General features: G+C 38.5%; 6 protein-coding genes across 6 annotated transcripts; 3 read left to right on the top strand and 3 right to left on the bottom strand.

Moving 5' to 3' along the window:
* Window positions 1-9,724: 9,724 nt before the first annotated feature.
* On the top strand, window positions 9,725-10,259 carry PFICI_07243 (uncharacterized protein; the record flags this gene model as incomplete). The annotated part of the gene is made up of 2 exons (XM_007835824.1): window positions 9,725-9,859; window positions 10,035-10,259. 2 exons carry the CDS (start codon window positions 9,725-9,727, stop codon window positions 10,257-10,259), a joined length of 360 nt encoding a protein of 119 aa, XP_007834015.1.
* Window positions 10,260-10,464: 205 nt separating this feature from the next.
* On the bottom strand, window positions 10,465-12,471 carry PFICI_07242 (uncharacterized protein; the record flags this gene model as incomplete). Its single annotated transcript, XM_007835823.1, has 1 exon — window positions 10,465-12,471. One exon carries the CDS (start codon window positions 12,469-12,471, stop codon window positions 10,465-10,467), a length of 2,007 nt encoding a protein of 668 aa, XP_007834014.1.
* Window positions 12,472-14,394: 1,923 nt separating this feature from the next.
* Window positions 14,395-15,845, top strand: PFICI_07241 (uncharacterized protein; the record flags this gene model as incomplete). The annotated part of the gene is made up of 3 exons (XM_007835822.1): window positions 14,395-14,451; window positions 14,530-14,829; window positions 14,883-15,845. 3 exons carry the CDS (start codon window positions 14,395-14,397, stop codon window positions 15,843-15,845), a joined length of 1,320 nt encoding a protein of 439 aa, XP_007834013.1.
* A 931-nt stretch (window positions 15,846-16,776) lies between these two features.
* PFICI_07240 (uncharacterized protein) lies at window positions 16,777-18,042 on the top strand (the record flags this gene model as incomplete). The annotated part of the gene is made up of 1 exon (XM_007835821.1): window positions 16,777-18,042. One exon carries the CDS (start codon window positions 16,777-16,779, stop codon window positions 18,040-18,042), a length of 1,266 nt encoding a protein of 421 aa, XP_007834012.1.
* Window positions 18,043-18,682: 640 nt separating this feature from the next.
* On the bottom strand, window positions 18,683-19,010 carry PFICI_07239 (uncharacterized protein; the record flags this gene model as incomplete). The annotated part of the gene is made up of 2 exons (XM_007835820.1): window positions 18,683-18,757; window positions 18,867-19,010. The coding sequence occupies 2 exons, from the start codon at window positions 19,008-19,010 to the stop codon at window positions 18,683-18,685; spliced, it is 219 nt and encodes a 72-aa protein (XP_007834011.1).
* A 3,870-nt stretch (window positions 19,011-22,880) lies between these two features.
* PFICI_07238 (S-(hydroxymethyl)glutathione dehydrogenase) lies at window positions 22,881-24,382 on the bottom strand (the record flags this gene model as incomplete). The annotated part of the gene is made up of 5 exons (XM_007835819.1): window positions 22,881-23,101; window positions 23,157-23,794; window positions 23,900-24,035; window positions 24,128-24,257; window positions 24,362-24,382. 5 exons carry the CDS (start codon window positions 24,380-24,382, stop codon window positions 22,881-22,883), a joined length of 1,146 nt encoding a protein of 381 aa, XP_007834010.1.
* Between the last annotated feature and the right edge of the window lie 568 nt (window positions 24,383-24,950).

Below are 24,950 nucleotides of genomic sequence, written 5' to 3'. Positions count from 1 at the left end.
AAAAAAAAAGCGATTATTCGCTATTTTTTTAGGATTAAAAGCGGCCGATTATTATCGAAAAATTGCGTATATTTTATATTAATATAAAAATAGCAATGCTAAATTTTAGAAAAAATGCAAAGCCTTTAAAAATTCGCTTTTAGCTTTTTATTATTATATTTATCGATAAGCCAAATATTAAACCTTTTTTGCCTAATACGCTTATCGATAAATATATAAAAAAGTTAAATAAATTTTAGGACCGCGTTTTTAATTAATATATTTAAACGGCCCGTGCCCGCGTAGGTTTATCGGTATTAAAAAAAATAAAAGGAAACGGTTTATTATTAAAAAAAATAATTAAAACTTATTAAAACGGAAAAGCGGATAAATAAGCTAAAAGCCAAAAAGCATTTTTAAAGCATAATAGCCGCCGATAAATTTATTTAAAATTATAAATATATTTTAACCGATAATAATAATAATAATAATTTTATAAAAATAAATTTATTATTGCTAAAAAATATAAAAAAAATATTATAATTATAAATAAAAATAATAATAAAAAGCGGAATAAAATAATAAAAAAAAGCTAAAAGCGAAAAATAAAAATATTTATTAGCATTTATAATAATACGCGCTGCTAATAAAAGATAAATTTAAATTAAGGAAAATTAAATAAAATAAATATAAATATTTTTATTTACGTTAAAATAAAATTAATTTATTTTTTTTAAAAAAAAAGAATTATTAGTATTTCTTTTTTCTAATATTTGCAAATCTTTTTTTAAATTATTTATTTATATATTTTTTAAGGTTTATTAACGCAAAACATTTTTTTATATATTAATAAATATAAATTAGGTTTAAAAAAATTTATTATTATTATTAATATTATAAAAAATTGCAAAATATTTAATTAAATTTAATCGCCTTTAATTAAAATAATTTAATATTAATTAAACTAAAGGTATATATTTTTATTTTAATATTTTAATCGTTTTAATAAGCGATCCACCTTATTTAAATTAATATTTATTTTACTTATATGTTATCGAAATTTATTTTATCCGCTTAAATTTTTATTTAATAATTTTAAACGAAATTTTATCCTTTAATTTATATATTTTTTTAACTATTAACGCAAATAAAGATATTCGCTTAATAAAAGTTTATTTTCGCGTTAATAATATAAAAGGGAATAAACGAAATCTTTTATTACGCTTTAATAAATAAATATAATATAATCCGGAAAATATAAAGCAAAATTAATGCCGTCGGCCGTTATTAGCTCTTTTATTTATTTTAAACGGTTTTAATTTATATTAACTTTATATTTAATAGCGCGAAAATTATTAATTTAGCGATATAAAGCATTTAATTAGCCGTTTACGATATATTTGCGGTTTTTTTAAAAGGCTATTATATAAAAATTTTATTCCGTAATAAAAGTATTTAGCTTAAATCGGATTTAAGGTATAAAAATATATAAAAAAGCAATTTAGTTTAATATATTATATATAAATTATTATCCGTGCTTAGTTAATATACGGAAATAATTTTATTATTTTATTAATTTTTAAAAAATACTAAAATATAATATTTAAATATATTCGTATAATAATTAAAGGAGCTTGTAATCTGGGGTTTCGATATCACTTAATGGGAGCGGTATATAGGCATAAATAAATAATTAAAAATAGTTTAATTTTATATAAATAAAATATTTTAAGGTATAATTAATGGATTATAAACTTAGGCACAGGGAAGCGTTCATATAATTCGTAGAATCAGGCTATAAAAATAGTTATAAGGCTATATAACTGATTTATTAAAGCTTAAAAAAAATAACTAATTACGGAGGAATAACTACCTTTTATACTTATAAAATTAACTAATAAAAATATTTTAAAATATATTACTAATAAATTAGATTTATAATTAAATTAATTAGTAATAAAATTAATTTATAATCGAAAAAACCATCGAAATTTATAAATTTTTATAATATAGGTTACCTTATAACCCTAGGATTATTATAGCTAGGTATATTAGCTATATTTAATAAGGTTTAATTTAATAAAACGTTTTATTAAATTCTAATAGATTTTAATAGCTATAATAGCTATAATAATTAATTATAATAATTTATTAATTATATAATATTATAAATAATAGCTATAAATAATATTATATTAATTATAAATTAATATAAAATAAATTTTATTAATTTCTTATATATCGTTATTTAATAATATTTCGATAAGTTTTATAGCTATTATAACGATATAATATACGTTATAAAGCTAATTTTATATATTATACGATATTATATTAATATTTATATAATACTCCTTTTATTAAATAATATTAGTTAAATTTAATAATTTAATAAATTTCTAAAATTTATTTTTAGGAAATAGCTTTATAAGGCTATTTGTTAATATATCGTTAATTAAAATATATTCGATTCGAATATTTTTATTTTTAATTTTTTGCCGTATATAAAAATACCGTATAACCGTATATTTAATACGTTAGTAATATTCCGGATTATATATTAAATTTATAGCCTTTATATTATTTCTTTTAATTAATATAGTATTTATATTAATTCTAATTTCCGTAAAAAGATTTTTTAATTATATTGCTTTACGGGTAGCCTGTTTTAATTTATTAAATTCGGCTTCGGTAATTAATAAAAAAATCGTAAATTATTATTTCGATTTTTAATTTATCGGTCCGTTATTTAAAATAAATAAATAACCGGACGTTAATTTACGGGTTTCGTAATTATTAGTAAAATCGGCATTAAAATAATTTATTAATCCGGGTTTTATTTTCCCGTTAAAGGTAATTCTAAAATAATAATAGGATTTTAAATAATTAAATACCTTTTTTACCTTTTTTATCGTAATTTTCGATAGGTTCTATATATATTTAGCTAAATATATTATAAAATAAGCTAAATTAGGCCTAATTTAAATTATAGTATATATTAATCCATTTAATAAATGCTAATATAAATAAATAAATTCCTTTAAAGCCGGTTTTTTATTGCTTTTTTTTATTATATATAACGATTTTAAAAATTTAAAGCTAAATAATATATTAGCCGGTTTTATATCGGAAAATCCGTTAATTTCTAATAACTTTTTAAAATAAATTGCCTGGTTTATACGAATTATTTTATTTTTTCGATTTTTTTTAATTTATATACCGAAAAAATAAAAAATTAATTTTAAATCTTTTATTTCGAATTTTTTCGAAATATCTTATTTTAATTAGTTAATTTTACGTAAATTAAGGCCAAAAATCAGGAAATTATTTACGTAAATTATAATAAAAATATTAGATTTTTTATTATAATAAACTAATTCGTTTAAAATAAATAAATTAAATTTAAGCTTTTTTAGGCTATTTTTTAGCGTAATTTGCTATTGGCGTAGATTTTATTTAAAACCGTATAAGGCCTTTTTAAGCTAAATTACCTAAAAGTCGTCGTTTTTCTAACCGAAATTATTTAATTCCGGGTTTTCGGAAAAAAATTCGGATAATTTATTTATAAGGGTAATATATATTTTTTCGTATAATTTCCCGTTTAAAAAAGCACTAATTATATCGATTTATTTAATTTCCTAATCGTAATAAGCTATTAAAGCTAATAAAAGCCTTTAAATAATAAATTTTATTCTTATAGCAAACGTTTCGAAATAATCGATTTTATATCGTTATTCGAATTTACGTATAATTAATTTAGCTTTATATTTATCGATATTTCCGTTTTTATCGGTTTTCCTTTTAAATACCTATTTTACGAATAATAGGATTTTACCGGCTTTTTGGACTTTATTTCGATTAATAGCTTAAAAAGTCCTTTTCTAAATTAATTACCGTAATTTAACGTATATAGCCTAAATTTATTTTTCCTTTTTAAGGCTTTTTAATGCTTATTTTATTATTTTCGGTTTTATATAGCCTGAATTTTTAATAATTAAATAATACGAGATATCGGCGAATAATTCGTTATATTTAACGAATTTATTTTATTCGGAATCCGTAAATTTCGGAAAAATTACCTTAATATTCGATTTATTCGGAATAATCGAAAAAATATTATTAATATTTATAAATTCGGAATTTATATTAAATTCGTTCCCGGGTAAATCCGGTTAATCGTTAATTATAAACTTATTTATAGTAAATTAAAAAATTTAATCGTTTCCGGGAAATAAATTTAATAAATTTATCGTTTTTAATACCGTTAATTAAATAAATTTACCGTCGGTAAAGCTTTTATCCGGTATTATTTCCTAATCCGGTAATTTCGAATTTAGTAATTTTTCCCTTTTTTTTTTGATTTTTAGGTAATAATCGAATATAAAAAATCCGTATAATTTATAATTTATACGGCCGATCGGAAAAATATACGTAATAAATTTTATTACCGTTATATCTAATAATTTTCCCGTTTTCGGTAATAATTCCGAATTTATCGGAGTTTTTACGGATTTTTTTCGGTTTATAAATTAAAACCGATATTTTTAATATATAAATTTAGGATAAATTAAGCTTATTATCCCGTTTTAGCTAAAAATAATCGTAAAATTCCTAATAAAAGGTAAATAAATTAAATGCCGTAATAATAAAATTTATTAAATAAATTATTGCTTTTATAACGAATTCCTAAAGGTTTTTCGGGAGTTATAAATCGATAAAAACCATTTTAGTTTTTTCGATAATAATCCGGTTTATACGTTCGGTTATACCGTTTTATTTTAGTATATAAAAAGTTATAAATTTAAAAATAATCCTTTTTTCGGTTAAATAATTTTCTAATTTAACTAAAAAAAAATTTTTATCGTTATTTATACGAATAATATTCGGATATTTTCCGAATTAGGTTTTATAATATTCGATTTTATTTATTATAATATCGAATATATCGGATTTTTTTTAAAAAATTTAATTTCCCGAAATCCGGTTTTATTATCCGTAAAATTAATTATATATTTATAACTAAAATAGCTAAAAAAGGTAATATAAACCGTATCGATATAAATACGATATAACGGTTTATTAGCCTTATTCGGATTTATATAAGGTTAGTTTTAGGTAAATTTACCCGAAATATAGGATTTGTAATTTAAATCCTTTTTTTTAATTTTTTTTAGGAATCCCCGTAATTATTTTAGCTATTTTAGCTAAAATATTATAACTAAAATAGCTAAATCGTTTATGCTATTTTTCCGTAATTATAAAAAAATTCGAATAATTAGAAATTAATTCGATTTCCTTGAAATCTATGGTTTCGTTAAATTTTATATCCGAATTCGGTTCCGGATAATTTAAACCGATTATACGGGCTTTTTTTATTATTTTTAATAAATTTATAGCTAAATATATTATATTAAATTTTAATTTATTAATTAAATATAGGAAAAATTTACGTTTTTTTTAATTTAACGTAATAAAAAGCCTATTTTTAAAATTATATAATTTATTCCCGTTTATAATACCGCCTTTTTAATAATATAATTAGCCGGATATAATATTTAGCAGAAATTCCGGTATGTAAAACACGTTTAATAACGTTATTTTACGTATTTCCCGGTTAATTTTAAAAAAAAGCGTAATATTTCTAATTCCTTTTAAAAATATTTTTCTATTACTTATAATAATCGGTAAAAAATCCGATTTTATAATAAAATTATCGAATAAATGCTTATTATTCGATATATACTTTAAGGAATTAATATTATATAATTACTAATCTTTAGGAACGAAGGTTAATCTTTTTTCGATTTATTCGAAATATTCGAGAAAATATAAAACGATTTATCTTCGTCCAAATTTTTATTACGGGATAAATTTTCCCGTTTTTTAAATTTCTAATTTATAATAAATATAATCGAATTTAAATTATTTAACTTATTCGAATTATTCGAATTATTAAAATTATTCGAATTATTCGATTTTTTTTTATTCGATTTATTCGAATTCTTTTTATTTCCGCTTTAGGTTCCCTATTAATTCTAATTGGATCGGGGGAACCGGGATTTTTTATTATCCGTATAATAAGAATTTCCTATAGCCGTATCCGGATTCCGTCGGTTTTTATTTAAAATATCCGTAATTAACCCTTTAAAAATAAATAAATTTATAAACCGTAAAATATTACGGTAACGGTTAGCCTATATAAGGTAAGCTAATTAAAAAGCTATAATAAAAATCGTTTTTTAATCGATATTATCGATTTTAGCTTTAACGCTTAAAAGCTTTAAAATATATTTTTTAAAAATAAATATAAATTCGTTTAATAAATTATAATTTTCGAATTTTATAATATAAAATTCGAAATATAATTACTAACGTAATACGGGTTTAGTGCCTTAATAGGCTAATTATAAAATCGATAAAATTTTATATAAATTTATTTTATCGAATATTAAATTTAACGGTTTTATTATTAAATTTTAACGAATTAAAAGCAATGCCTAGGCTTTTTAAATATCGGTTATACCGTTATATATATCGGTAGTTTTAAAAAACCGATCGATTCCTAATAGTTTAAAATATAATTATAACGTAAATTTCCACGTATTCCAGTTTCCGGATCCGGAGAGTTTTTATTTCTCCGGTATCTAGCATCCGGCAATAATACGGATAAAGTTATTTATTTTGCCGAATTTTTGCCGTTATAACGGTATAATTATCGTTAAAAACGGTAAAAGAATCGTAAAAAAAATAAAAATAAAAGAAATTAAATTTTTTTATTTTATCGATAAAATATATAAAAGGATTTAGGTATTATAATATAATATAATAAATGCTATAGGGTGCTATAGCAGATCGGCTATTATAATAAGGATTAATTATAAATAATTTTATAGCCGTTATATAGTTATAACGGGTAAAATTATTATAATTAGCTATTTAACTATAGTTTTTAATATAATTACGGTTTATATAAGCTTATATATAGGCCTATAAAAAATCGGCTATTATAACGGAATTCTAAAATTTACGTTAAATTAACTCGTTTAGGAAAGCGGCTATAATTTTCGATATAAAATCCGGTTCCTAATATAATCGATATTATATCGGACCGGGCTTATAACCTATTTTAAAATATAATTAATAAATTATAAATTTAGGCATAAAAAAGCGTTTATATAATTCGTAAAATTAAGCCGTAAAAAATAGTTATAAAATTATATAACTAATTTATTAAAATTTAAAAAAAAATAACTAATTACGAAAAAATAACTACCTTTTATATTTATAAAATTAACCGATAAAAATATTTTAAAATATATTACTAATAAATTAAATTTATAATTAAATTAATTAATAATAAAATTAATTTATAATCGAAGAAATTATCGAAATTTATAAATTTTTATAATATAAGTTACCTTATAACCTAAGGTTATTATAACTAGGTGTATTAATTATATTTAATAGGGTTAAATTTAATAAAACGTTTTATTAAATTTTAATAAATTCTAATAGCTATAATAGCCATAATAATTAATTATAATAATTTATTAATTATATAGTATTATAAATAATAGCTATAAATAGTACTATATTAATTATAGGTTAATACAGGGTAAATTTTACTGATTTTTTATATATCGTTATTTAACGATATTTTAATAGGTTTTATAGCTGTTATAACGATATAATATGCGTTATAAAGCTAATTTTATGCATTATACGATGCTGTATTAACATCCGTGCAACAAAAATTAAATAATTATTAGCTTAGGATAAAAATTATAAGTTCGGATTTAAATTATAAGATAAAAAAGAAAAAATACCGTATAATTAAATATTTTAAATATAAAACGCTTATATAAAAATTCGGATAAAAAAATTATTTATATATTTAAAAATATATTTTATAATTTATTATTTTATAATTCGTATTAAATATTATTATAATACCTAATTTTTATTATATACCGTTTATATCCGTATTATTAATATTATAATAATGCTAACGCTATATAAATATTTATATTATAATTATATAATTTTATTTATTTTTCGCTTAAATATATTTAAATATATTTTTTTCTTTTAAAAAGTAAGCTTATTTGCTTATAATTTTTATTATATTTTTTTAAAATAAAATCGTATTGCTTTTTAAGCTTTTTTTTCGGGTATTTGCTTAAAAACTTTCGAATAAAGCTATTAAATCTGCTTATAGCTATATTTTTAATAATTTTCTTTTTATATTTAGCGTTTAATATTATTAATAAATGCTAAAATTAAATATTATAAGCCGTAAATATATTAAGGCGAAGCGTATATTTCGTTTTTATGCCGTTATAATAATAATTAAAATATAAATTTTTAATAATATTTACGCCGGCTAAAATATATTTAATTATTAGTTTTGCATTATTTGTTTTTTAATATTAATTATAATAATTTTAATTGCTATTAGCGATATATTTGTTCGAAAAAATAAATAAATAATATGCTATAGTTATAGCGTATTTAATTTCGGTAAAATATATTTTAATAATTTTATTTTTTTAACTCGCTTATTTCGCTTAATTTTAAATATAAAAAAACGCTAAACGTATTAAAAAAATAAATTTAGTATAAATTATATAAATAATATATAAAAATATATAATTAAATATTTAAAAATATATTGCCTAATATTTAAATTTATATATTTAAATATTTATAAATATATTATTAAATATTTAAATATATATAGCTAAATATTAATAAATATATAGCTAGGTATTTAAAAATATATAAAAATATATTTAAATATTACTAAATTAAATAGCTTAAAAATATTTAAAAAATATAGGAAAAATTAATTAAAAATTAAATAAAAATATTTAAAAATGCTTTAAAAATATTAATATCGGTAACGTATTAAAAAAAAATATATTTTATTATATATTTATTAAATAAATATTAAGCATTATTAAATTTATATTATCGAAGCTAATCGATAATTTATATTATATAATCGAGGTTAATTTTATAAGCTTTAAAGCTTATAAAAACTTTAGCTAAAGCCGTATTTTTTTATTTAAAGGCCGAAAAGGGTTTAACGTCGTTTTTTAATTCCGGTATATTTACGGTAAATATAACGGTAATTATTAAATTAAATTAGGTTTAAAATAAAAAAAACGCGCGGAAAAAGTTACCGATAAAAATAAGCCTTTTTAATAAGGCTTAATTAAATTTAAAAATTTTTAATTAATATTTATATAAACGCGCGTATATTAAAATAAAGTTCGGAAATAATACGGCTTACGCGCGGGATAAAAATAATATATAATATAAAAAAAATATAAAATAATATTAGCGGTTTATAACTAAATAAAAAAAATATAACTAATTTAATAAATAAAATTTATAAATTATAAACGCGATTAGGAAAAAAAGGATTATATATTTACCGAAATTTCGAAACCGGGTAAACCCGTATCCGTTAGGACCGCGGGATCTATGTAATAAAGGCAGGTGGGGCAAAATTTATTTTGTTATAAACTGAGCTCTGAACCGTCGTAAATAACATTGGCCAACGATTGCGATATGAAAAATCTGACAGCTGGCACCAGTTCCATACCCACATTCACCTTTCTGCGAGCTTCATGACAATAACCAATTGTCTCTCTCCAAGGAAACCCAAACAGCAACAGCCCCTCTCATTCTGCCATACCCAAATTTCATACTTGGCTATATCTTGAAGAAATACAGAAACATGGCCCCCTCACCATTGCCAAAGTATGTCTACAAGATCATACCCTCGGCTCCCCCCACGCCCATTCCGGACCAGTACCCACTCTCGGACCTTGACAAGGCAGACGGCTTTGTGCACTTGAGCACGGCGAGCCTGGTAAGACTTTCCATAATCACTAGGATTGATTAGTCTATATACGCAACTATAATGGCAAATCAAGAGCACCTGAAGACTGGTTTCGGCATCGCTCTTTTATTCACTACTACATACTCCTTCTTCATACATTATCATATGCTCATCCTGGCGAATAAAATCTGACAAGTAGTATTAGATCCCAGAGACACTCTCCCTCTTCTTTCAGTCGGCTTCCAGTGTCTGGATCTTCAAACTACGCTTTACTTTTACGGACAAGGTCACTTATGAGAACGGTGATGGCTACCCGCATCTTCATGGCAACTTTGGCGCTGCCGATATTGAGGATACAAAGGAGTTTACCCGTAGTGAGGGACAAGACTGGAAAGCGGCAACGAAAAACTACGCAGAATGGCTAGTTTAATAATCATGGGCATGGTCAAGCCTGTCAGCTGCCGGTAATACAATGTTCTGATTGAGATTCTTCCTGGTTCAAATGTGAAATCAAAGCAAAGACAAGGTTCAATTCTTTGACTCTAGAGTTTACACATAGCGTCCAGAGAGCTGCCTTGTTATTACTCAGATTCTGGATTGTATCCTTGGAGCTCATAGGCGGGCAAGCGGCGGTGCTAAGCACGCTTCGCCTTTTTGCCTCCAACATAGGTCCATCCCTCTTCCGGGGAGGTGAGTACTCCGTTATCTGCAATGGTCCAGCCGGCTGCTCGCAGGTTTCTCCATTCATTCCTGACTTTGAGCCGCACTAGCTCTCCGGCAGCTCTGGCATCCTCAGCACTGTCGTGGCCCTGAATCCCATTGTCATTATTGGATGTGACCTGAATCTTACGACCCAGCATGGTTTCTGTCAGCCACTTCAAGCCATTACGAATGGGCAATCCACGTTTGTGCGGATAAAGAAGGATGCTGTCTACAATGATCGGATGTACAACTCTGAGAGCATTCAGATCATTCTCCAGACCATGTCCGACGAGAGGCGTCTCTGGTGATATAAGGCTGAATAAGAGATCTCGTGCATCCTTGGGTGATGGTACTATCTTCAATTTTCGCTGCGGGGGCTTTGAATCATCTGATGAAGGGATAATTGTGGGTGTAGCATCATCGCCAGGCTTCCAGCGCTGAGCCTCGGCCATGTCTTCAGGCCGGACACCAGAATAACGTGTGTTGAGATCAATGTACTCGCCAACCGGATAGACGAGAACATCCAAGAGTTCGTCACCGGAGGGCCAAGATACGGCCGTAACTCGAATGAGTTCCATTCCATACACAGTGTAGCCCATCTCGCAATCAAAACAGACAGCTCTATCTTTTGGCGCATTGGGGTTCGGAGGCGTCTCAGCAAACTGGAGAACGCTTCCCAGTCTGTTGGGATCTGTCGTCTTGAAAACGTGGTGTTTACCTGTCTCGCAACCGTCTGTATCTCCGACGGTTTGGTCGCAGCAACGCCATTTCTTGGGCGACGAAGAGCGGTCACCAGATGGGCCTTCGATGAAATAAGTCTTGCCAGGATGATGAACACATGGGCCGCCCGACGCCAGTGCGCCGTCTTCCTCTCTGCGTCCAGGGAAGACTGTGAATCTGCGTGTACAACGATCGCATAGTTCAATGTTGCCCGATGCCTCGACTGCCCGTCTTGCCTTCTCAACGTCTTCGTCCTTGGGTACGGTAGAAACATAGCCAAATTGTTCCAGGCCAGTGAGAGGAGAACAAAGTCGTGACAGAAGATTGACTTCTTGAATAGGGGTTAGGCCTGTATCGATGGTCTTGGGTGTCTCCTTGGGGCGTGAAATGTCACCCGAGGCCTTTTCCAAAGTCTCAGCCCTCTCTTTCTTCCACTGCTCTAGTGACATCTTCTTATATCGCATGATTGTGTTTTTGACTACATTGCCGTGTATTGATGGCTTAGTAATAGCTGCGCGCTCTTCTTCATCTAGCGCCTTGATGATGAGTTGTTGCTGAGACATGATTAAAGGGGATTCGTCACTTGTGGCCGCTTTCTTGAGCTCATTATTGAGGCGCTCGTACTGAGCATGAAGCAGCTTGACAAGCTGTAAACGGATGTTATGTGATGCAGGGGCCTTTGCCAGGTGTCTAGGGTTGAGGGTTTCTGGCTTTGCTGGTACAGTCTTGGTTGGTGGTCGTGTTGCAGCGGCGTTGGATGTTTTCTGAGACGCTGCACTGGAATTTGCTGTTGTCTGAGATGGGAGTGCACTGTCATTCTTGGCCCCGGCGGTTGCGACCAGAGCATCAGTCCTCTGAACAGGCGTCCTCCGGGAAGGCGGTGGCGAGATAGGTCTCGTGCTGAGGCTCGTGGCCGCCGTCACCACCGACGTATTGTCCGGAACCCGTGACTTGGCCGCTGTGGATCCCAATACCTCCGGAGTGGCTGACTTGGCATCTGGTGAGCTTGTTGACAGCTTGACCCGCTTCCTCGGACTGGAGTCGACCTTTACAGAGGAGGACGAGTTGTTATCGTTGCCACCAAAAGATTGGGCTGGCTTTACAGCCTCGTCTGTCGCGACTGCAGGATCGTTGGGGTGCTTGAAGAGACATTGAAAGGCAGTACAATTGCTGCCAGCGGGACAAGGCAGGTTTTTGAGCATGCCCAGAGAGGCTGCCATGACGAAAAGAACGACGAAAGTAAGCAACACCACTTCACAAATAGAATGCAGCATCCACGATTGCCGTGGGTGTTGGATGATGAATGGGTGGGTGTTGTTGAATCAGTAGAGTGACGGACGGATCCACGCGGATCCAAGCTTGTTGTTGGCTGCAAGTGGTGTACTACCTGGCTGGCGTGGCGGACAAATCAACACGAATGAGAAGTCTAATTTCACTGCACCTTCCAAGGATTCAAATCATCAAGGCGAGGAAAGGGGGTTACTGCCTCAATTGTTGCCCATTGCAGCCGTAATGTCTATACTGGTGTCGTGGCAGGTTTATATGTGCTGTCGGAAACTCGAGGTTTGGCCTTAAGAACTAACCGTGCGCTGCTGCAGTTTGTAAGAGCTGATTAGGCGCAAGGGTACCCAGAGCTTTGCATATTCTGCACGCAGCCCAGCAAGGACGGTTCCAGTTGACTGCGATGATAAGCAAACGGCAACGTTTTTGAGTATGTTTTGGCTCGATTTGGCATATCTTATACTATATCTATCTATCGTCTGGTTGCCCTTTGAAAGGTATTGTGAACATTCAACTCGGCGACCTGCATCAGTCCAAAGATACATCGAATCAGTGTATTATTGTAAGTTCGAGGTATGCTGATCTCGACGAGCTGGCATAAAAAGTAAAAGGTGCAGTTTCGAAATTCTTACTGAATTGAATGAATCTGCCTAAAAAGTTACTCGACTTCTCACTGATGTGAATGGAGTGAGCGCCACCTCTACATACGACACTTGTTTCTCCTATTAGACCAAGCGTGTAACGTGCTAGAATTCAATGTGCACGCATCATAGTAGTACATGGACTGGAAGAAAATGGGTAGTCTTAGGAATCTTGATTAGGCTGAGGTAAATTTTTTTTTTCCGTCAACTGGCAACTCGTCACTTGATGACATACTAAATGACAGGTACATTCCCAAGCCTCCAACACCGTAGTGTAGGTAATGCTCAGAACCGAGATGATAACTTCGTAGCACCACCACCATTCGATGGACCTTGGGACCAACTGTCTGCGTATGGAGTGAAATCCACCCCTAGCTTGCAAGTTGGTGTCGTCACCCACCTGCAGCCTACAATTCAGCTAGCCGCCTTGCATTTGGTCACAGCCATGAATGTCCAGTATGATACACGTACGAGCTGCCGTGTGTACGTTGATGCTGCCTGGCTGCTGGGTGCCTAGGCCCTGGGCATGGGCAATGTATGGGTAAGGGGTGCATGGTAATAAGGGGTTATCAGTGCGCTAAAGATCTGGTCTGCGGGTGCAAGGGTATCTGGTATCAACTTCCTGCAACAAGAAGTCTACCACGACCTATTGTATACTAGGGAGGACAATTGGTACTTAAGGTAGCTTATCTTTATCGAGGTGGATAATGTCCTAAATCAACTTTTGTATTCCGTAGTTGTCCATTAACCAAAGCGCTTCTCAAGATTTCCTACATTATATGTGCTTTGAGTTGTCTTTTCAGTGCAATCCTATTCTTAGGGCGCTCGAAACTATATAGGGACATGAATGTAGCAGGTACCTACCTTAGTGGCTTGCGCGACTTAAGGCTGCGGAGCCCACTGAAGAAATGTTGAGGTCTGGTTCTCTTCCCAGTCTAGGTTGCAGCTTTCACGGGCAATCGCCAACCTCGGGGCCCGAAACCCATCTCATCTCACTTAAGTCCGGTCGTCATCCATCAACCCTTTGTGCGAATGCGATTTAAGACCTGTGGCGCGCTATGGTCGTCCTGGTCGTCTGTCGCTTTGTTGACTGACAGACGACCATTGGGCCATAACAATTTCGTCTCTTCCCACCCCCATTCCAAATCCTTTTGCTCCTGTCCAGCTCTCTCCAGTCCCCGAACTCTGCCAAGATCGCGAGCTCCCACTTCTGAAGACGTCATGGAATACACTGGCGGAGGCACCACTGCGGAACACCTTTGTGTCCTCGTACATGGGGTATGCTCGCTCACCCTTTCTCCCCTCCATCTGCGCTGAGCTCCATGTCAAGACTAACTCTGAGTTCCGAACATGTAGCTATGGGGAAACCCCAACCACATGAGAAGTGTCGCCAAAGCCTTACGAGAAGAACATTCGGCCGACAAGCTCTACCTGCTAGTTGCCAAGCGTAATACGGGTAGCTTCACCTACGACGGCATTGAGCGAGGTGGCGAGCGCGTCTGTCTCGAGATCGAGGAGGAACTCGAAACGATCAAGAAGAAGGGCGGCAAGATCACGAAGCTCAGTCTCGTGGGATACTCTTTGGGAGGGCTTGTTGCGCGTTATGCAGTTGGTCTGCTTGGCGCCAAAGGAATACTCGACGAGATCGAGCCTGTCGTAGGTACACTCACGCCGTCAAACGAATATTCCCGCTCAACCTTGCGGTACAGAATTTTACCACATTTGCGTCTCCCCATTTAGGAGTCCGAACCCCACTACGAGGATGGCACAATAACGTGTGGAATGTGCTGGGGGCTAGAACACTTTCAATGTCTGGGAGACAGCTTTTTACGATTGATAACTTCCGGGACACTGGCAAACCGCTGCTCTCAATCATGGCCGATCCCAGATCCATCTTCATGGCAGGGCTCGCCAAGTTTAAGCGCAGAACGCTCTACGCCAATGTGGTGAATGACAGAAGCGCGGTCTATTACACGACCGGCATTGCCAAGACCGACCCTTATACAGATGTTAGCAAAATCAAGGCCAACTACGTGCCGGGCTACGACGATGTGATTCTGGACCCTTCGCATCCAGTATCTCCTCTTACGCCCAAGAACGAGCCAGTGAGTCTCGTCTCCGTGAAAGAGACGGCTGTCAGCTATCTCAAGAACACTCCTGTCATTGTGTTCTTGGCTGTGTTCATTCCTGTTGGAATCATTGGCTACTTGATCAATTCCGTCATTCAGAATTTCCGCAGCTCCAAGAGGATCAAGCTGTATGAAAGCGGCCAGGAGGGCATCCAGCCCGAGAACTATCGTGTGCCTGTCATGATCAAGGAAATACGTGGGGCCGTCGAGGACGTCTACGAGAACTTGAATAGCTCCCAGCATCAGCAATATCTCGCGCCATCCGATTCGGAAGGAGATGATTCTGATCTTGACGATGGCGAAAGGCGGACTCTCAAACTTGAGCGCAGGCAGTCACATCCCCAATGGCCAACACTGGCGTTAGCACCATGTCAGTTCGACATGGTGCGGGCTCTTGACGATCTCGGATGGCGAAAGTATCCGGTATGGATTCACAAAGTGCGTCACAGCCACGCGGCGATCATTGTGCGGTCGGAGAGGCCAGCGTTCTCCGAGGGCTACATTGTTTTTAAGCATTGGTTGAAAGAAGAGTTTCTGATTTAACAGAGGTGAGCTTAGGAAGTAGAGGCGCCTGGTAGCATAGCGAACGGTGTGATTTAAAAAGTTCTTGATTTAATTCTCCAGCCAGCGCAGATAGATCCCTTGTGGAATGATGCGTGGGGGAATGATAGCTTAATATATAGGCTTGGGTATGACCGTGGAATCCGGGGAGAGGATTAGCAAGAGTTCAAGCTCCGCTAGAGCGTCATGCCTGAGATTCATTTTACTTCTCAGAAACTTCCCCTCTGAACGGAGAGGTTACACTGGGCATGGCCGAAAGGAAAATCTCTACAACATATCTGGAAAGGATTGGCGGCTGAATATTCTGGACATAGATGTATGTTACCACAAAACACACTGACGTATTTAAGGATGTATTAATGGTCTGGCAAGACATTCCTTGGCGGACCAACGTTGATTGAATTTATTGACCATCAACGTAAATATTTATATCAAGACTGTACATTGCATACCAAATAGAGCATCACAGACTTATTTGGGACTTGAAATGTAACTTTGTTTAATCTCATGCCAAACCTATTGCAATGAGGCACCTGCAATATTCCCAGCAATCACACAAAATGCACTAAACCCAATGTGTATGTGCCAGGTTCAAACCTCAAGTATCCAATCCACATTAGCTCATTGGACGGGAGCTCTAGCGGGTTTCCGTAGTTGGCAATCCGGGGATAGCACAAAGGGTGGAGCCGCAGACGCAGGGTCTAGGCAATGGAACCAATGATTGCGACCTCCCGAAAAGCTGTAGCATGCGTGAACCTTTTTTCTTTCCTTTGTTACTTCTTCTCGTTGAGACTCGGTGATACGTGTCGGTCACGATCGTTTGTTAGCAGCGGGCGTACCGTACCCATTTTGGAACGAGTAGAGCATGAGGATATCACGATTGGCGCAAGATACGACAAAACTACACGGCACCATGCCGGCAGCACCAGTTTCGCCACCTCGTCGCATCACCCGCGGTTCACTGGCTCGATTTGCCTACAGTGACGGAACCTCTTCAAAAGAAAATGTGACACCTTCAATCACTGACATTGAAGATGCCGTGGTGTCGAATGCCACGGTTGCCAGCACCACGCGCAAACGAAAACGGGTCATCAAGTCATCGCCGCCGACGTCTGTCAAGAAAGAGGAGGTCCTCAAAGAAGAGGAGACGACGATAACAGACAGCAAGCCTGCCGCAACTCCTCGAAAGGCTCGAAAGCCCGCCCGGAAGATTTTCGATCCTGCAACCAAAACGGAGACGATATCGGCCCCCTCCGACTGGGAGGAGATGTACGACCTCGTGAAAGCCATGCGCCTGGACGGCGGGCCGGCCGCCAATGCCGCCGTCGACACCATGGGCTGCGAACGGCTGGCGGCGCCGACGGCGTCTCCGCGGGACCAGCGTCTGCACACGCTGGTGGCGCTGATGCTCTCGTCGCAGACCAAGGACACGACCAATGCCGTGGCCATGCGGCGCCTACAGACGGAGCTGCCGCCGCACGAGCCGGGCGCGCCGCCGGGCCTCAACCTCGAGAACCTACTGGCGGTGGCGCCCGAGAAGCTCAACGAGCTGATTTGGATCGTGGGGTTCCACAATAACAAGACCAAGTATATCAAGCAGACCGCCGAGATCCTGCGGGACCGCTGGGACGGCGATATCCCCGATACGATCGAGGGGCTGACGGCGCTCCCCGGCGTCGGCCCCAAGATGGGCTATCTGTGCTTGAGTGCGGCCTGGGGCAAGACCGAGGGTATCGGCGTCGACGTCCACGTCCACCGTATCACCAATATGTGGGGCTGGCATACCACCAAGAACCCCGAAGAGACGCGCCTGGCGCTGCAGAGTTGGCTGCCGCGCGACCGCTGGCGCGAGATCAATTGGCTGCTCGTCGGCTTTGGTCAGACCGTTTGTCTCCCCGTGGGCCGACGCTGTGGCGACTGCGAGCTCGGTTTGCGAGGCCTGTGCAAGGCGGCCGAGAGAGGCAAGGTGCTCAAAGGCAGGAAAGAGCGGGAGACCAAGATCGAGGTGGGCGAGGATGGTGACGTGGTCAAGGCGGAGATTGTAGAAAAAGAGGAAGTACTGGTAGCAGATGTCGTCAAGAACGAGGCAGTCGAAACTGGTGCTGTTTTGGTCAAAGAGGAAGGGTCGGACGAACTCAATTTGCCCACACCAGCCAAAAGAACGAGGAAAAGAATATAGTTTATTTGTGCCTCGGCATATGTAGCAAAAATTAAAAGGTTATACTGTACCGTTGACTGGGATCGTACACCGCATACACTTTCGGATGCATGAGGGACGCCATCGAAACTACTGTCTGTGGTTTTCTGCGGTCCATGGCACGTGGTAGAAACGTCACTTGAATAAAGGTTGAGCAAAAAAGTATGCAGAATTCTGTTGAGATGCGCAGTATATACATGGAGAGAAACCTCACAGACAAGCGTCTGAGGACTCGCTCCCCGAGACTGGTCTTATATCGAAATCCATTCCGCAGGCTCAAGTAGCCAAACCTCTTGGCACCAAATCGCAAACGCAATCGCAGACCGCCGGCACCCGCCGCGCAAAAGTGCAAAAAGATTCAAACCATCGCAGTGCTGTGTCGAAAATGACAAGTCCTGATTATCCGGTACGCCATGCAAGAAGAAGCAGGTAGAGGTGTGGGTGTGAGAGAGTATGTGGCTCGATAAGACGGCTTTTGTCTTTGTCGAGAAATCGGAGCTTCTCCGTCGCGCGGTAAATCGACGGGAAGCGTAATCGGGTGCGAATCGTGGAATTCGATTGTAGATACGTGTGGATGTAGATCACCGATGCTGGTGGATCATTTGCCGTTGGCGGAATAAGACTATGCGACCTTGATGGTCTGCGTGCGCTCCTGGTTCAGCTGGGCAGCGTTCTGGGCGTGGGCTTCCTTCCTGCACTGTTATTCCCAAAATCATGGTTAGCATTTGGTTCTTCAGCGGAATGCGTGCAGCGATGTCTCCCATCTCGGTGGACCGCCGGCGATAACCAGATCAGTCGGTACTTACGTCATCCAGGCCGGAGCATGTGTGATCCTCGGGCAATCGGTGCTTTGCGCAGAACTGGCGCTGGCAGAAACCGCAATCGCCAAACATTCTTTGAACGGCCTCCTTGCAGTCGTTGTGCTTGCAGCGAATCTTCTTGGGAGCCATGTTGTTGATGATGTTGGTGTTGGCGATGATGTGTTGTCTGTGATGGGTGGTTGGGAACGACGGGTGTGATGATGATGATGCACTATCGGTGGTGACAAGGAAGCGGGCTGACGTCTCTTTGTTCGTCGATGGATAACGTAGTCGTCAGTCAAGTTGATGGATGGGAAGGATGGAAGGGAGAAAGAGAGGTCAAAGATGGAACTGAGGCGAGGCAGGGTCAGCGGGATCAGTCTATATTTAAACGATGGCAAACAATCGGGTAGGTGGATCGGTTGAGGGCCTCGGGCCTGGGCGTTTGCGACAATGGGGGTGAGTGAATGAATGTCGACTTACATAGGTTAATCGATCACACGATGCGGCGTGCTAAGGCGAAATTAGATGACGGGGTGTTCGGGGTCGTCTCGCGGCCCAAGGGTGCAAGTTAAGGGTCAATGGCCAGTTATATCCGCCTCGGGTCTTGTGCACTTGGATCGCCGGTATGTATCAAGATGGCAGGAAAGCACTAGAATCACGGAACACTTTGCGAACTGGGTCCTCAAGGGAGGGAGGGAGAGAGGCTGAGAGGCTGACAAGTCCTGGTTGGATTGGTAATAAGACTTTAAGAGATTTCTTGCTGCTTCTTCTTTCTGCTAATCAGAAAATTTCGGTTTTGCCAGTTTGCTTGTGCCTGTAGTAGTGATTACCACATGAAAAGCAGCAATGTAGCAAGAATGACTGACACAAGTCAGTCGCTGCGTTGGCGCTGTTCAGTTGCAGTACGTATCTCGGCACGGACGAGGCGACAAGCCAGGGTCCTGGACCACGATGACGACGTATTGCTGCTGACTGACTGGGGACTCAAAGGACAAGGCGGCTCCGAAAACGGGAGGCGAGACGATACGGAATCAAGCGCTAATTCGGATCGACGGGGCAGATTAGAGAGAGAGAGAGACGGGCAATGGGCGTTTTCTTTTACTGGTGAAAAAGACTGGCTCTTTGGTTCAAAACGGAAGCAGGCGATACGTATCTGATGGCTGGCTGGCCACAGTACTACTAGCTAGTACTCTGTAGTATGTATGTCGGTAACAACCAACAGGCACTTTGCTTTGATTGATGAATCCGTCCAGACCTCGCTTCTGTCTGGTCTGATCTGGGGGAATGTTTTGCGTTGGCTTGCAGCTGAAAAGATATCTGGCCAGAACCAAATAGTCCCGTCTCGGCGCAAAAGCAACGATTTTTTATTTTTTATTCGAGGCTGGGAGTGTTTATGTCAACGTCGGCTCCCTTTTTTTTTTTTTTTTTTTGTTCAATGCTCCTTGCTTGGTATGTATAATGTATCTAATTTGCATGCGGACTTGGGCGAGACAAGAAAACAAGAGCCAAGGACGTTTTGGAAAGAGGCTGGGATAGTCAAACAACAAACGTGCTGGAATGAGTCGTCCTCTAATAAATAACAACCAATACTTTTGCCAACTAGCAAGCTCTCACCTATCTCCGTACTTGCCATACGAATCCAGCCAGGCTTGTGGTTGCCAACACATCATCCAATCTAGACCACCCCTGTCTCGACTACCGAGCTATCGACGGCTTCGTATCTTGTCCTCCTCTCGTGTCGTGTCGTTCGTTGAGTCTCCTCCCTGCCGTCCGGCACAACATTTGTCGGCCGCGATAGCCGTCGAGTTTGCGAGGTAGCGCTCGCAGTCACTTGCCGGTTTCTGACGAGAGGACACACGCTTGAGGAAGCAAGGTCCGTCTTTCTTCGCTCGTCAAAGGGAAAATCCCCGCGACTATCGAACGGGGGTGCTTTGACGGGGGACCCGGTCTTTCCATCTGGACGTTCCGTAAGTTGGGTCATGTGGTTGCGTCCCGGGAGCATCCTGGAGATTCCGCGTTCCGCAGTACCTAAACACCTAGTCCCCAGCAGTCCAGTCTATCCGGGTACGTACATTTATTACTGCAGTCTGCTACCAAGAAGATAAGATTGCATCTCTCAATGCCATGCCAGCCTTTACTTTCTACGCATACCCCGTACGACATGATCCAAGCTGGAATTTTACTACCGCCGAATCTGTGCACAGGGAGCTGATGATCATTTCCGATCCTACATCTTGGTCAACTTTATGGCGATCAGCTCCTTCATCTACACTATCACTTCTCACACTTGGCTCTGGTGAAGAGGGACAACTGGTTCTCCAGTCAATCGCCGTCCCTGCGCCAGTTAGTAACCATATCGCAATATCGCGTGACACGATTCCCACGCCAATGCCCCGTGGACAATGTGCATCAATTGGGCAGCAGCTGCCGGGCGAGCTGTGCTGAACTGCTGCTGAAACCGGGCGACTACTGCACAAGCCACAGGGCAAATCGGTGCCGGGTGTTGTTTGAGTCGTGAGACTTGGGGAAAATGGCGGCTCGGGTCCGCCTCGTCTCACCTTCATGGTATTTTGATTATGGCTAATGCACAGCTCCCGCGTTCTGTGCTCGTCTAGAACAGTTCACCGTGACCTGCATTGCAGGCCTGGCATTGCTCAATTAAAGCGATCATTTACCCGGACTCTCAAGTTGCACTTTTGCTGAGCCTGTGCGGAATGTCATCTCAATATTCCGTACCGGTTCTTGAATGCAGATCTTCAACTCGCAGTAACGACTATTACACTTACACGACTAGATCCACTCGAGCTCGAATGAAAACCTGACTCGAAGGATGAAATTCGCCACGGTCAAACAACCACAAAGCTTCCTGACTCGTACACTCTAGCTTGAGCGCCGGGACACCCGCAAGTGCATATGTCGGGCCCGGTTCGAGATTGCCATGGGCTATAGTTTATTTTTCGTCACGTAATTGTAGACATTTGAAAGAGCATTCAAATATGGTGCAGCTGGCCTCTACAACTGGAGATACACGTCAGCCATCTCATACCTACTCGATCCAACATTTGAGATCCTGGACTGGTCTCTGCTTTACAGTCACGCAATTGTGCAAGTCACAATCAGCAACTACAAGCGCGGCAGAACTCCAACTCCGCATAAGAGAAGATCACACTTATCAATCTGTACCAGTGGAACAATTCGTATCGCCCCCCCTTAAAGGCTTTTGATCATGAGGTCAGTTTTTTATCTGGCCCAGACCCCGCTAAGGATACATTACCTATCTTAGATTCTTAGGTGTCTAGTCTAGCAGCTAGGTATCGCGGCCGGGGTTTTAGTCTACCATTTTACCGCCTGCAACTGCGCTAATAGTGCTAGCACCCGCTCCAGTTTCTCACTATTACAGATCGCTGTTCGTCGTGGATGAGCATCATACACTTTTATCATCCTTCATTGTGAGTTGTCCAATATCCAATTTAATGGATAGGTCTTATATCCTCGTAGATAAAGTTATATACTTGAATTCATATGTCATTACTGATACATATTCTATTGCTTTGAATCCGGCTGAACTTGAAGGTGACATGGTAAAAGGTCATAAAGGATAGATAAGCCTGATTGACAGATATACACTTACTAAACAGGCAATACATGGACTGAAATGGGCTTGGTGGCATTTTCAGTTTCATCTCTGATATTATAGTGAATACCACACGAATGTTACCCGTCCAACATCCATTAGTATAGCAAAGAGTCTTCTTGCCTATTGTTCATATTGCTAGAGGGCGGGATTGATTCCACGTATAGTGCTCAAGATAGGAACCTACGAGATATTAGATAACAATTGACAATTTACGGAGTACCAGGTGCAGCCAAAGAGTCTTTTACAATCTTTATTTGTTTTGGTATTGGCTGAAGATACAGGTAGATGATAGCTTTTACAAAGTGGCCATCCGGGTGCATGTTCTCCTCATTTTTACTTAAACCATGCAAGTTGCCCTAGCTCAACTCCGCCAATCTTCCCTAAATCTTCCTCATGTCAACGACGCAGCGAATGCAGTCTCCTGCCTTCATCACCTCGAATGCAGGGTTGATATCGGGAAGCTCTTTTCTGTGAGTAATGAACTCATCCACCTTCAGTCTACCCTCGAGGTAGTCAGTCACCAGGCCAGGCAGCTGCGAGCGACCCTTGACACCTCCGAAAGCACAGCCCTTCCAGACACGTCCAGTGACCAATTGGAATGCTGTGAAATGTGTGAGCTTCAATCTTGAACAACACTAAAAGACAGAGGTACTTACGCCGTGTGGAGATCTCTTGACCAGCGGCAGCGACACCAATGATGATGCTCTGACCCCAACCCTTGTGGCAGGCCTCAAGTGCTGCCCGCATGACACCGACGTTACCAGTGCAGTCAAAGGTGTAGTCACAACCACCATCGGTGAACTCAACGAGCTTCTCCTGGATCGATTGGCCCTTGAGCTCCATGGGGTTGATGAAGTCGGTCGCACCAAACTTCTTGGACCATTCCTCCTTGCTGGGGTTCACGTCGACAACAATGATGCGGCCGGCCTTTTGAACAACGGCACCTTGCACAACGGAGAGACCGACACAACCGGCACCGAAGACGGCGACGGTTGAACCCTCCTCGACGTTGGCGGTGATTCTAGCGGCACCATAACCAGTTGTGATACCGCAACCCAGCAGGCATGTTCGGTCCATGGGAGCATCTTGCTGAACGGCGACGACGGAAATGTCCGCGACGACAGTGTACTGAGAGAAGGTTGAAGTTCCCATGAAGTGGAGGAGGTCCTTGCCCTTGCATTTAAATCGGGAGGTGCCATCGGGCATCACACCCTTACCTTGCGTGGCTCGGATCTTGCCGCACAGGTTCGTCTTTCCCGACTTGCAGAACTTGCACTCCTTACATTCCGGTGTGCTATGGACAGAGGCAGCACGTTAGCCGTGGATCTTTTTCTTGCCAACACTGACCCGCCGACTTGTACGTGCCAAAGGAGAGAGAAATTGAAGGCTGTGGACTCACTAGAGGGCAACGACGTGGTCACCAGGCTTCACGTTGGTAACACCCTCACCAACGGACTCAACAAGACCGGCACCCTCGTGTCCGAGAACAATAGGGAAAGCACCCTCGGGGTCCTTGCCGGACAGTGTGTAGGCGTCTAGATTGGGCGGGGGATATCAGCTCCTCGATGTTCGGACATGGTTCGGAATCTCGCAGACTTGGCAGAGGGGGTAAAATCGGGCGACGCACCTGTGTGACAAACTCCGGTGTAGTAGATCTGAATGCGAACCTCGTGAGCCTTGGGAGGCGCAACCTCAATCTCCTCGATGCTGAGCGGCTGGCCAGCTTCCCAGGCGACGGCGGCCTTGCACGTAATGGTCTATGTGACGAGCAAAAGCATCAAAAGTTAGCTTGGATATCCAATTGCCGACCCCTCCATGCGGCAGCGGGGTAAAAGAATTTGAGGGAATGCGCAAAACCAACCTTGCCAACGGTGTCAGCCATTGTGTGAAGTATGAGCTATGATACGAGGCAAGTAATGAAGGAAGAAAAAGAAGAGATTGGTTGGAGAAATTTCAAAAGCAATGCACAGAGCACGGTGCCTCGGGAAAGTTGGATTTATAGGTTTGGCAAAAGAGAAAGTCGAGATGATGTCGCCGGATCGGAAGCTAGCATTAAAGTTGTAGCTCTTCATTCAGCCTAGAGCTAACGTAACTGCCCGGGAGCACTGCCGTTTGTCTGCTTGGTGCGGAGATACTGGACTGGGCACCCCACCCAAGGGAAAGCTTTCCTACTTTGCTCAGTTCGTTCAATTGGCGGGGCCGATGTTTGAACGGCAAAACTGATGTCACTTTACTGTCTTATCTCCCTTAAACGCGGCCAATAACTGGTCTCATTCATTACTAAACTCAGCTACATACACTATATAATGTGGCCTCTTGCTTGCTGGCAATGAGTTGTTTGAGCCGTGAACAATACTGACATTTACCCAAAAGAATAATGGACCATACGGTGCATGTCTGGTAATTACATCTTGTTAGTCAGCGGCGCGCTGATAGTGCCTATCTCCATG

The sequence above is a fragment of the Pestalotiopsis fici genome (assembly GCF_000516985.1).
Source record: "Pestalotiopsis fici W106-1 unplaced genomic scaffold PFICI_Scf_4, whole genome shotgun sequence".
Classification (NCBI taxonomy): domain Eukaryota; kingdom Fungi; phylum Ascomycota; class Sordariomycetes; order Amphisphaeriales; family Sporocadaceae; genus Pestalotiopsis; species Pestalotiopsis fici.
This window is presented reverse-complemented; position numbering and strand designations above follow the sequence as displayed.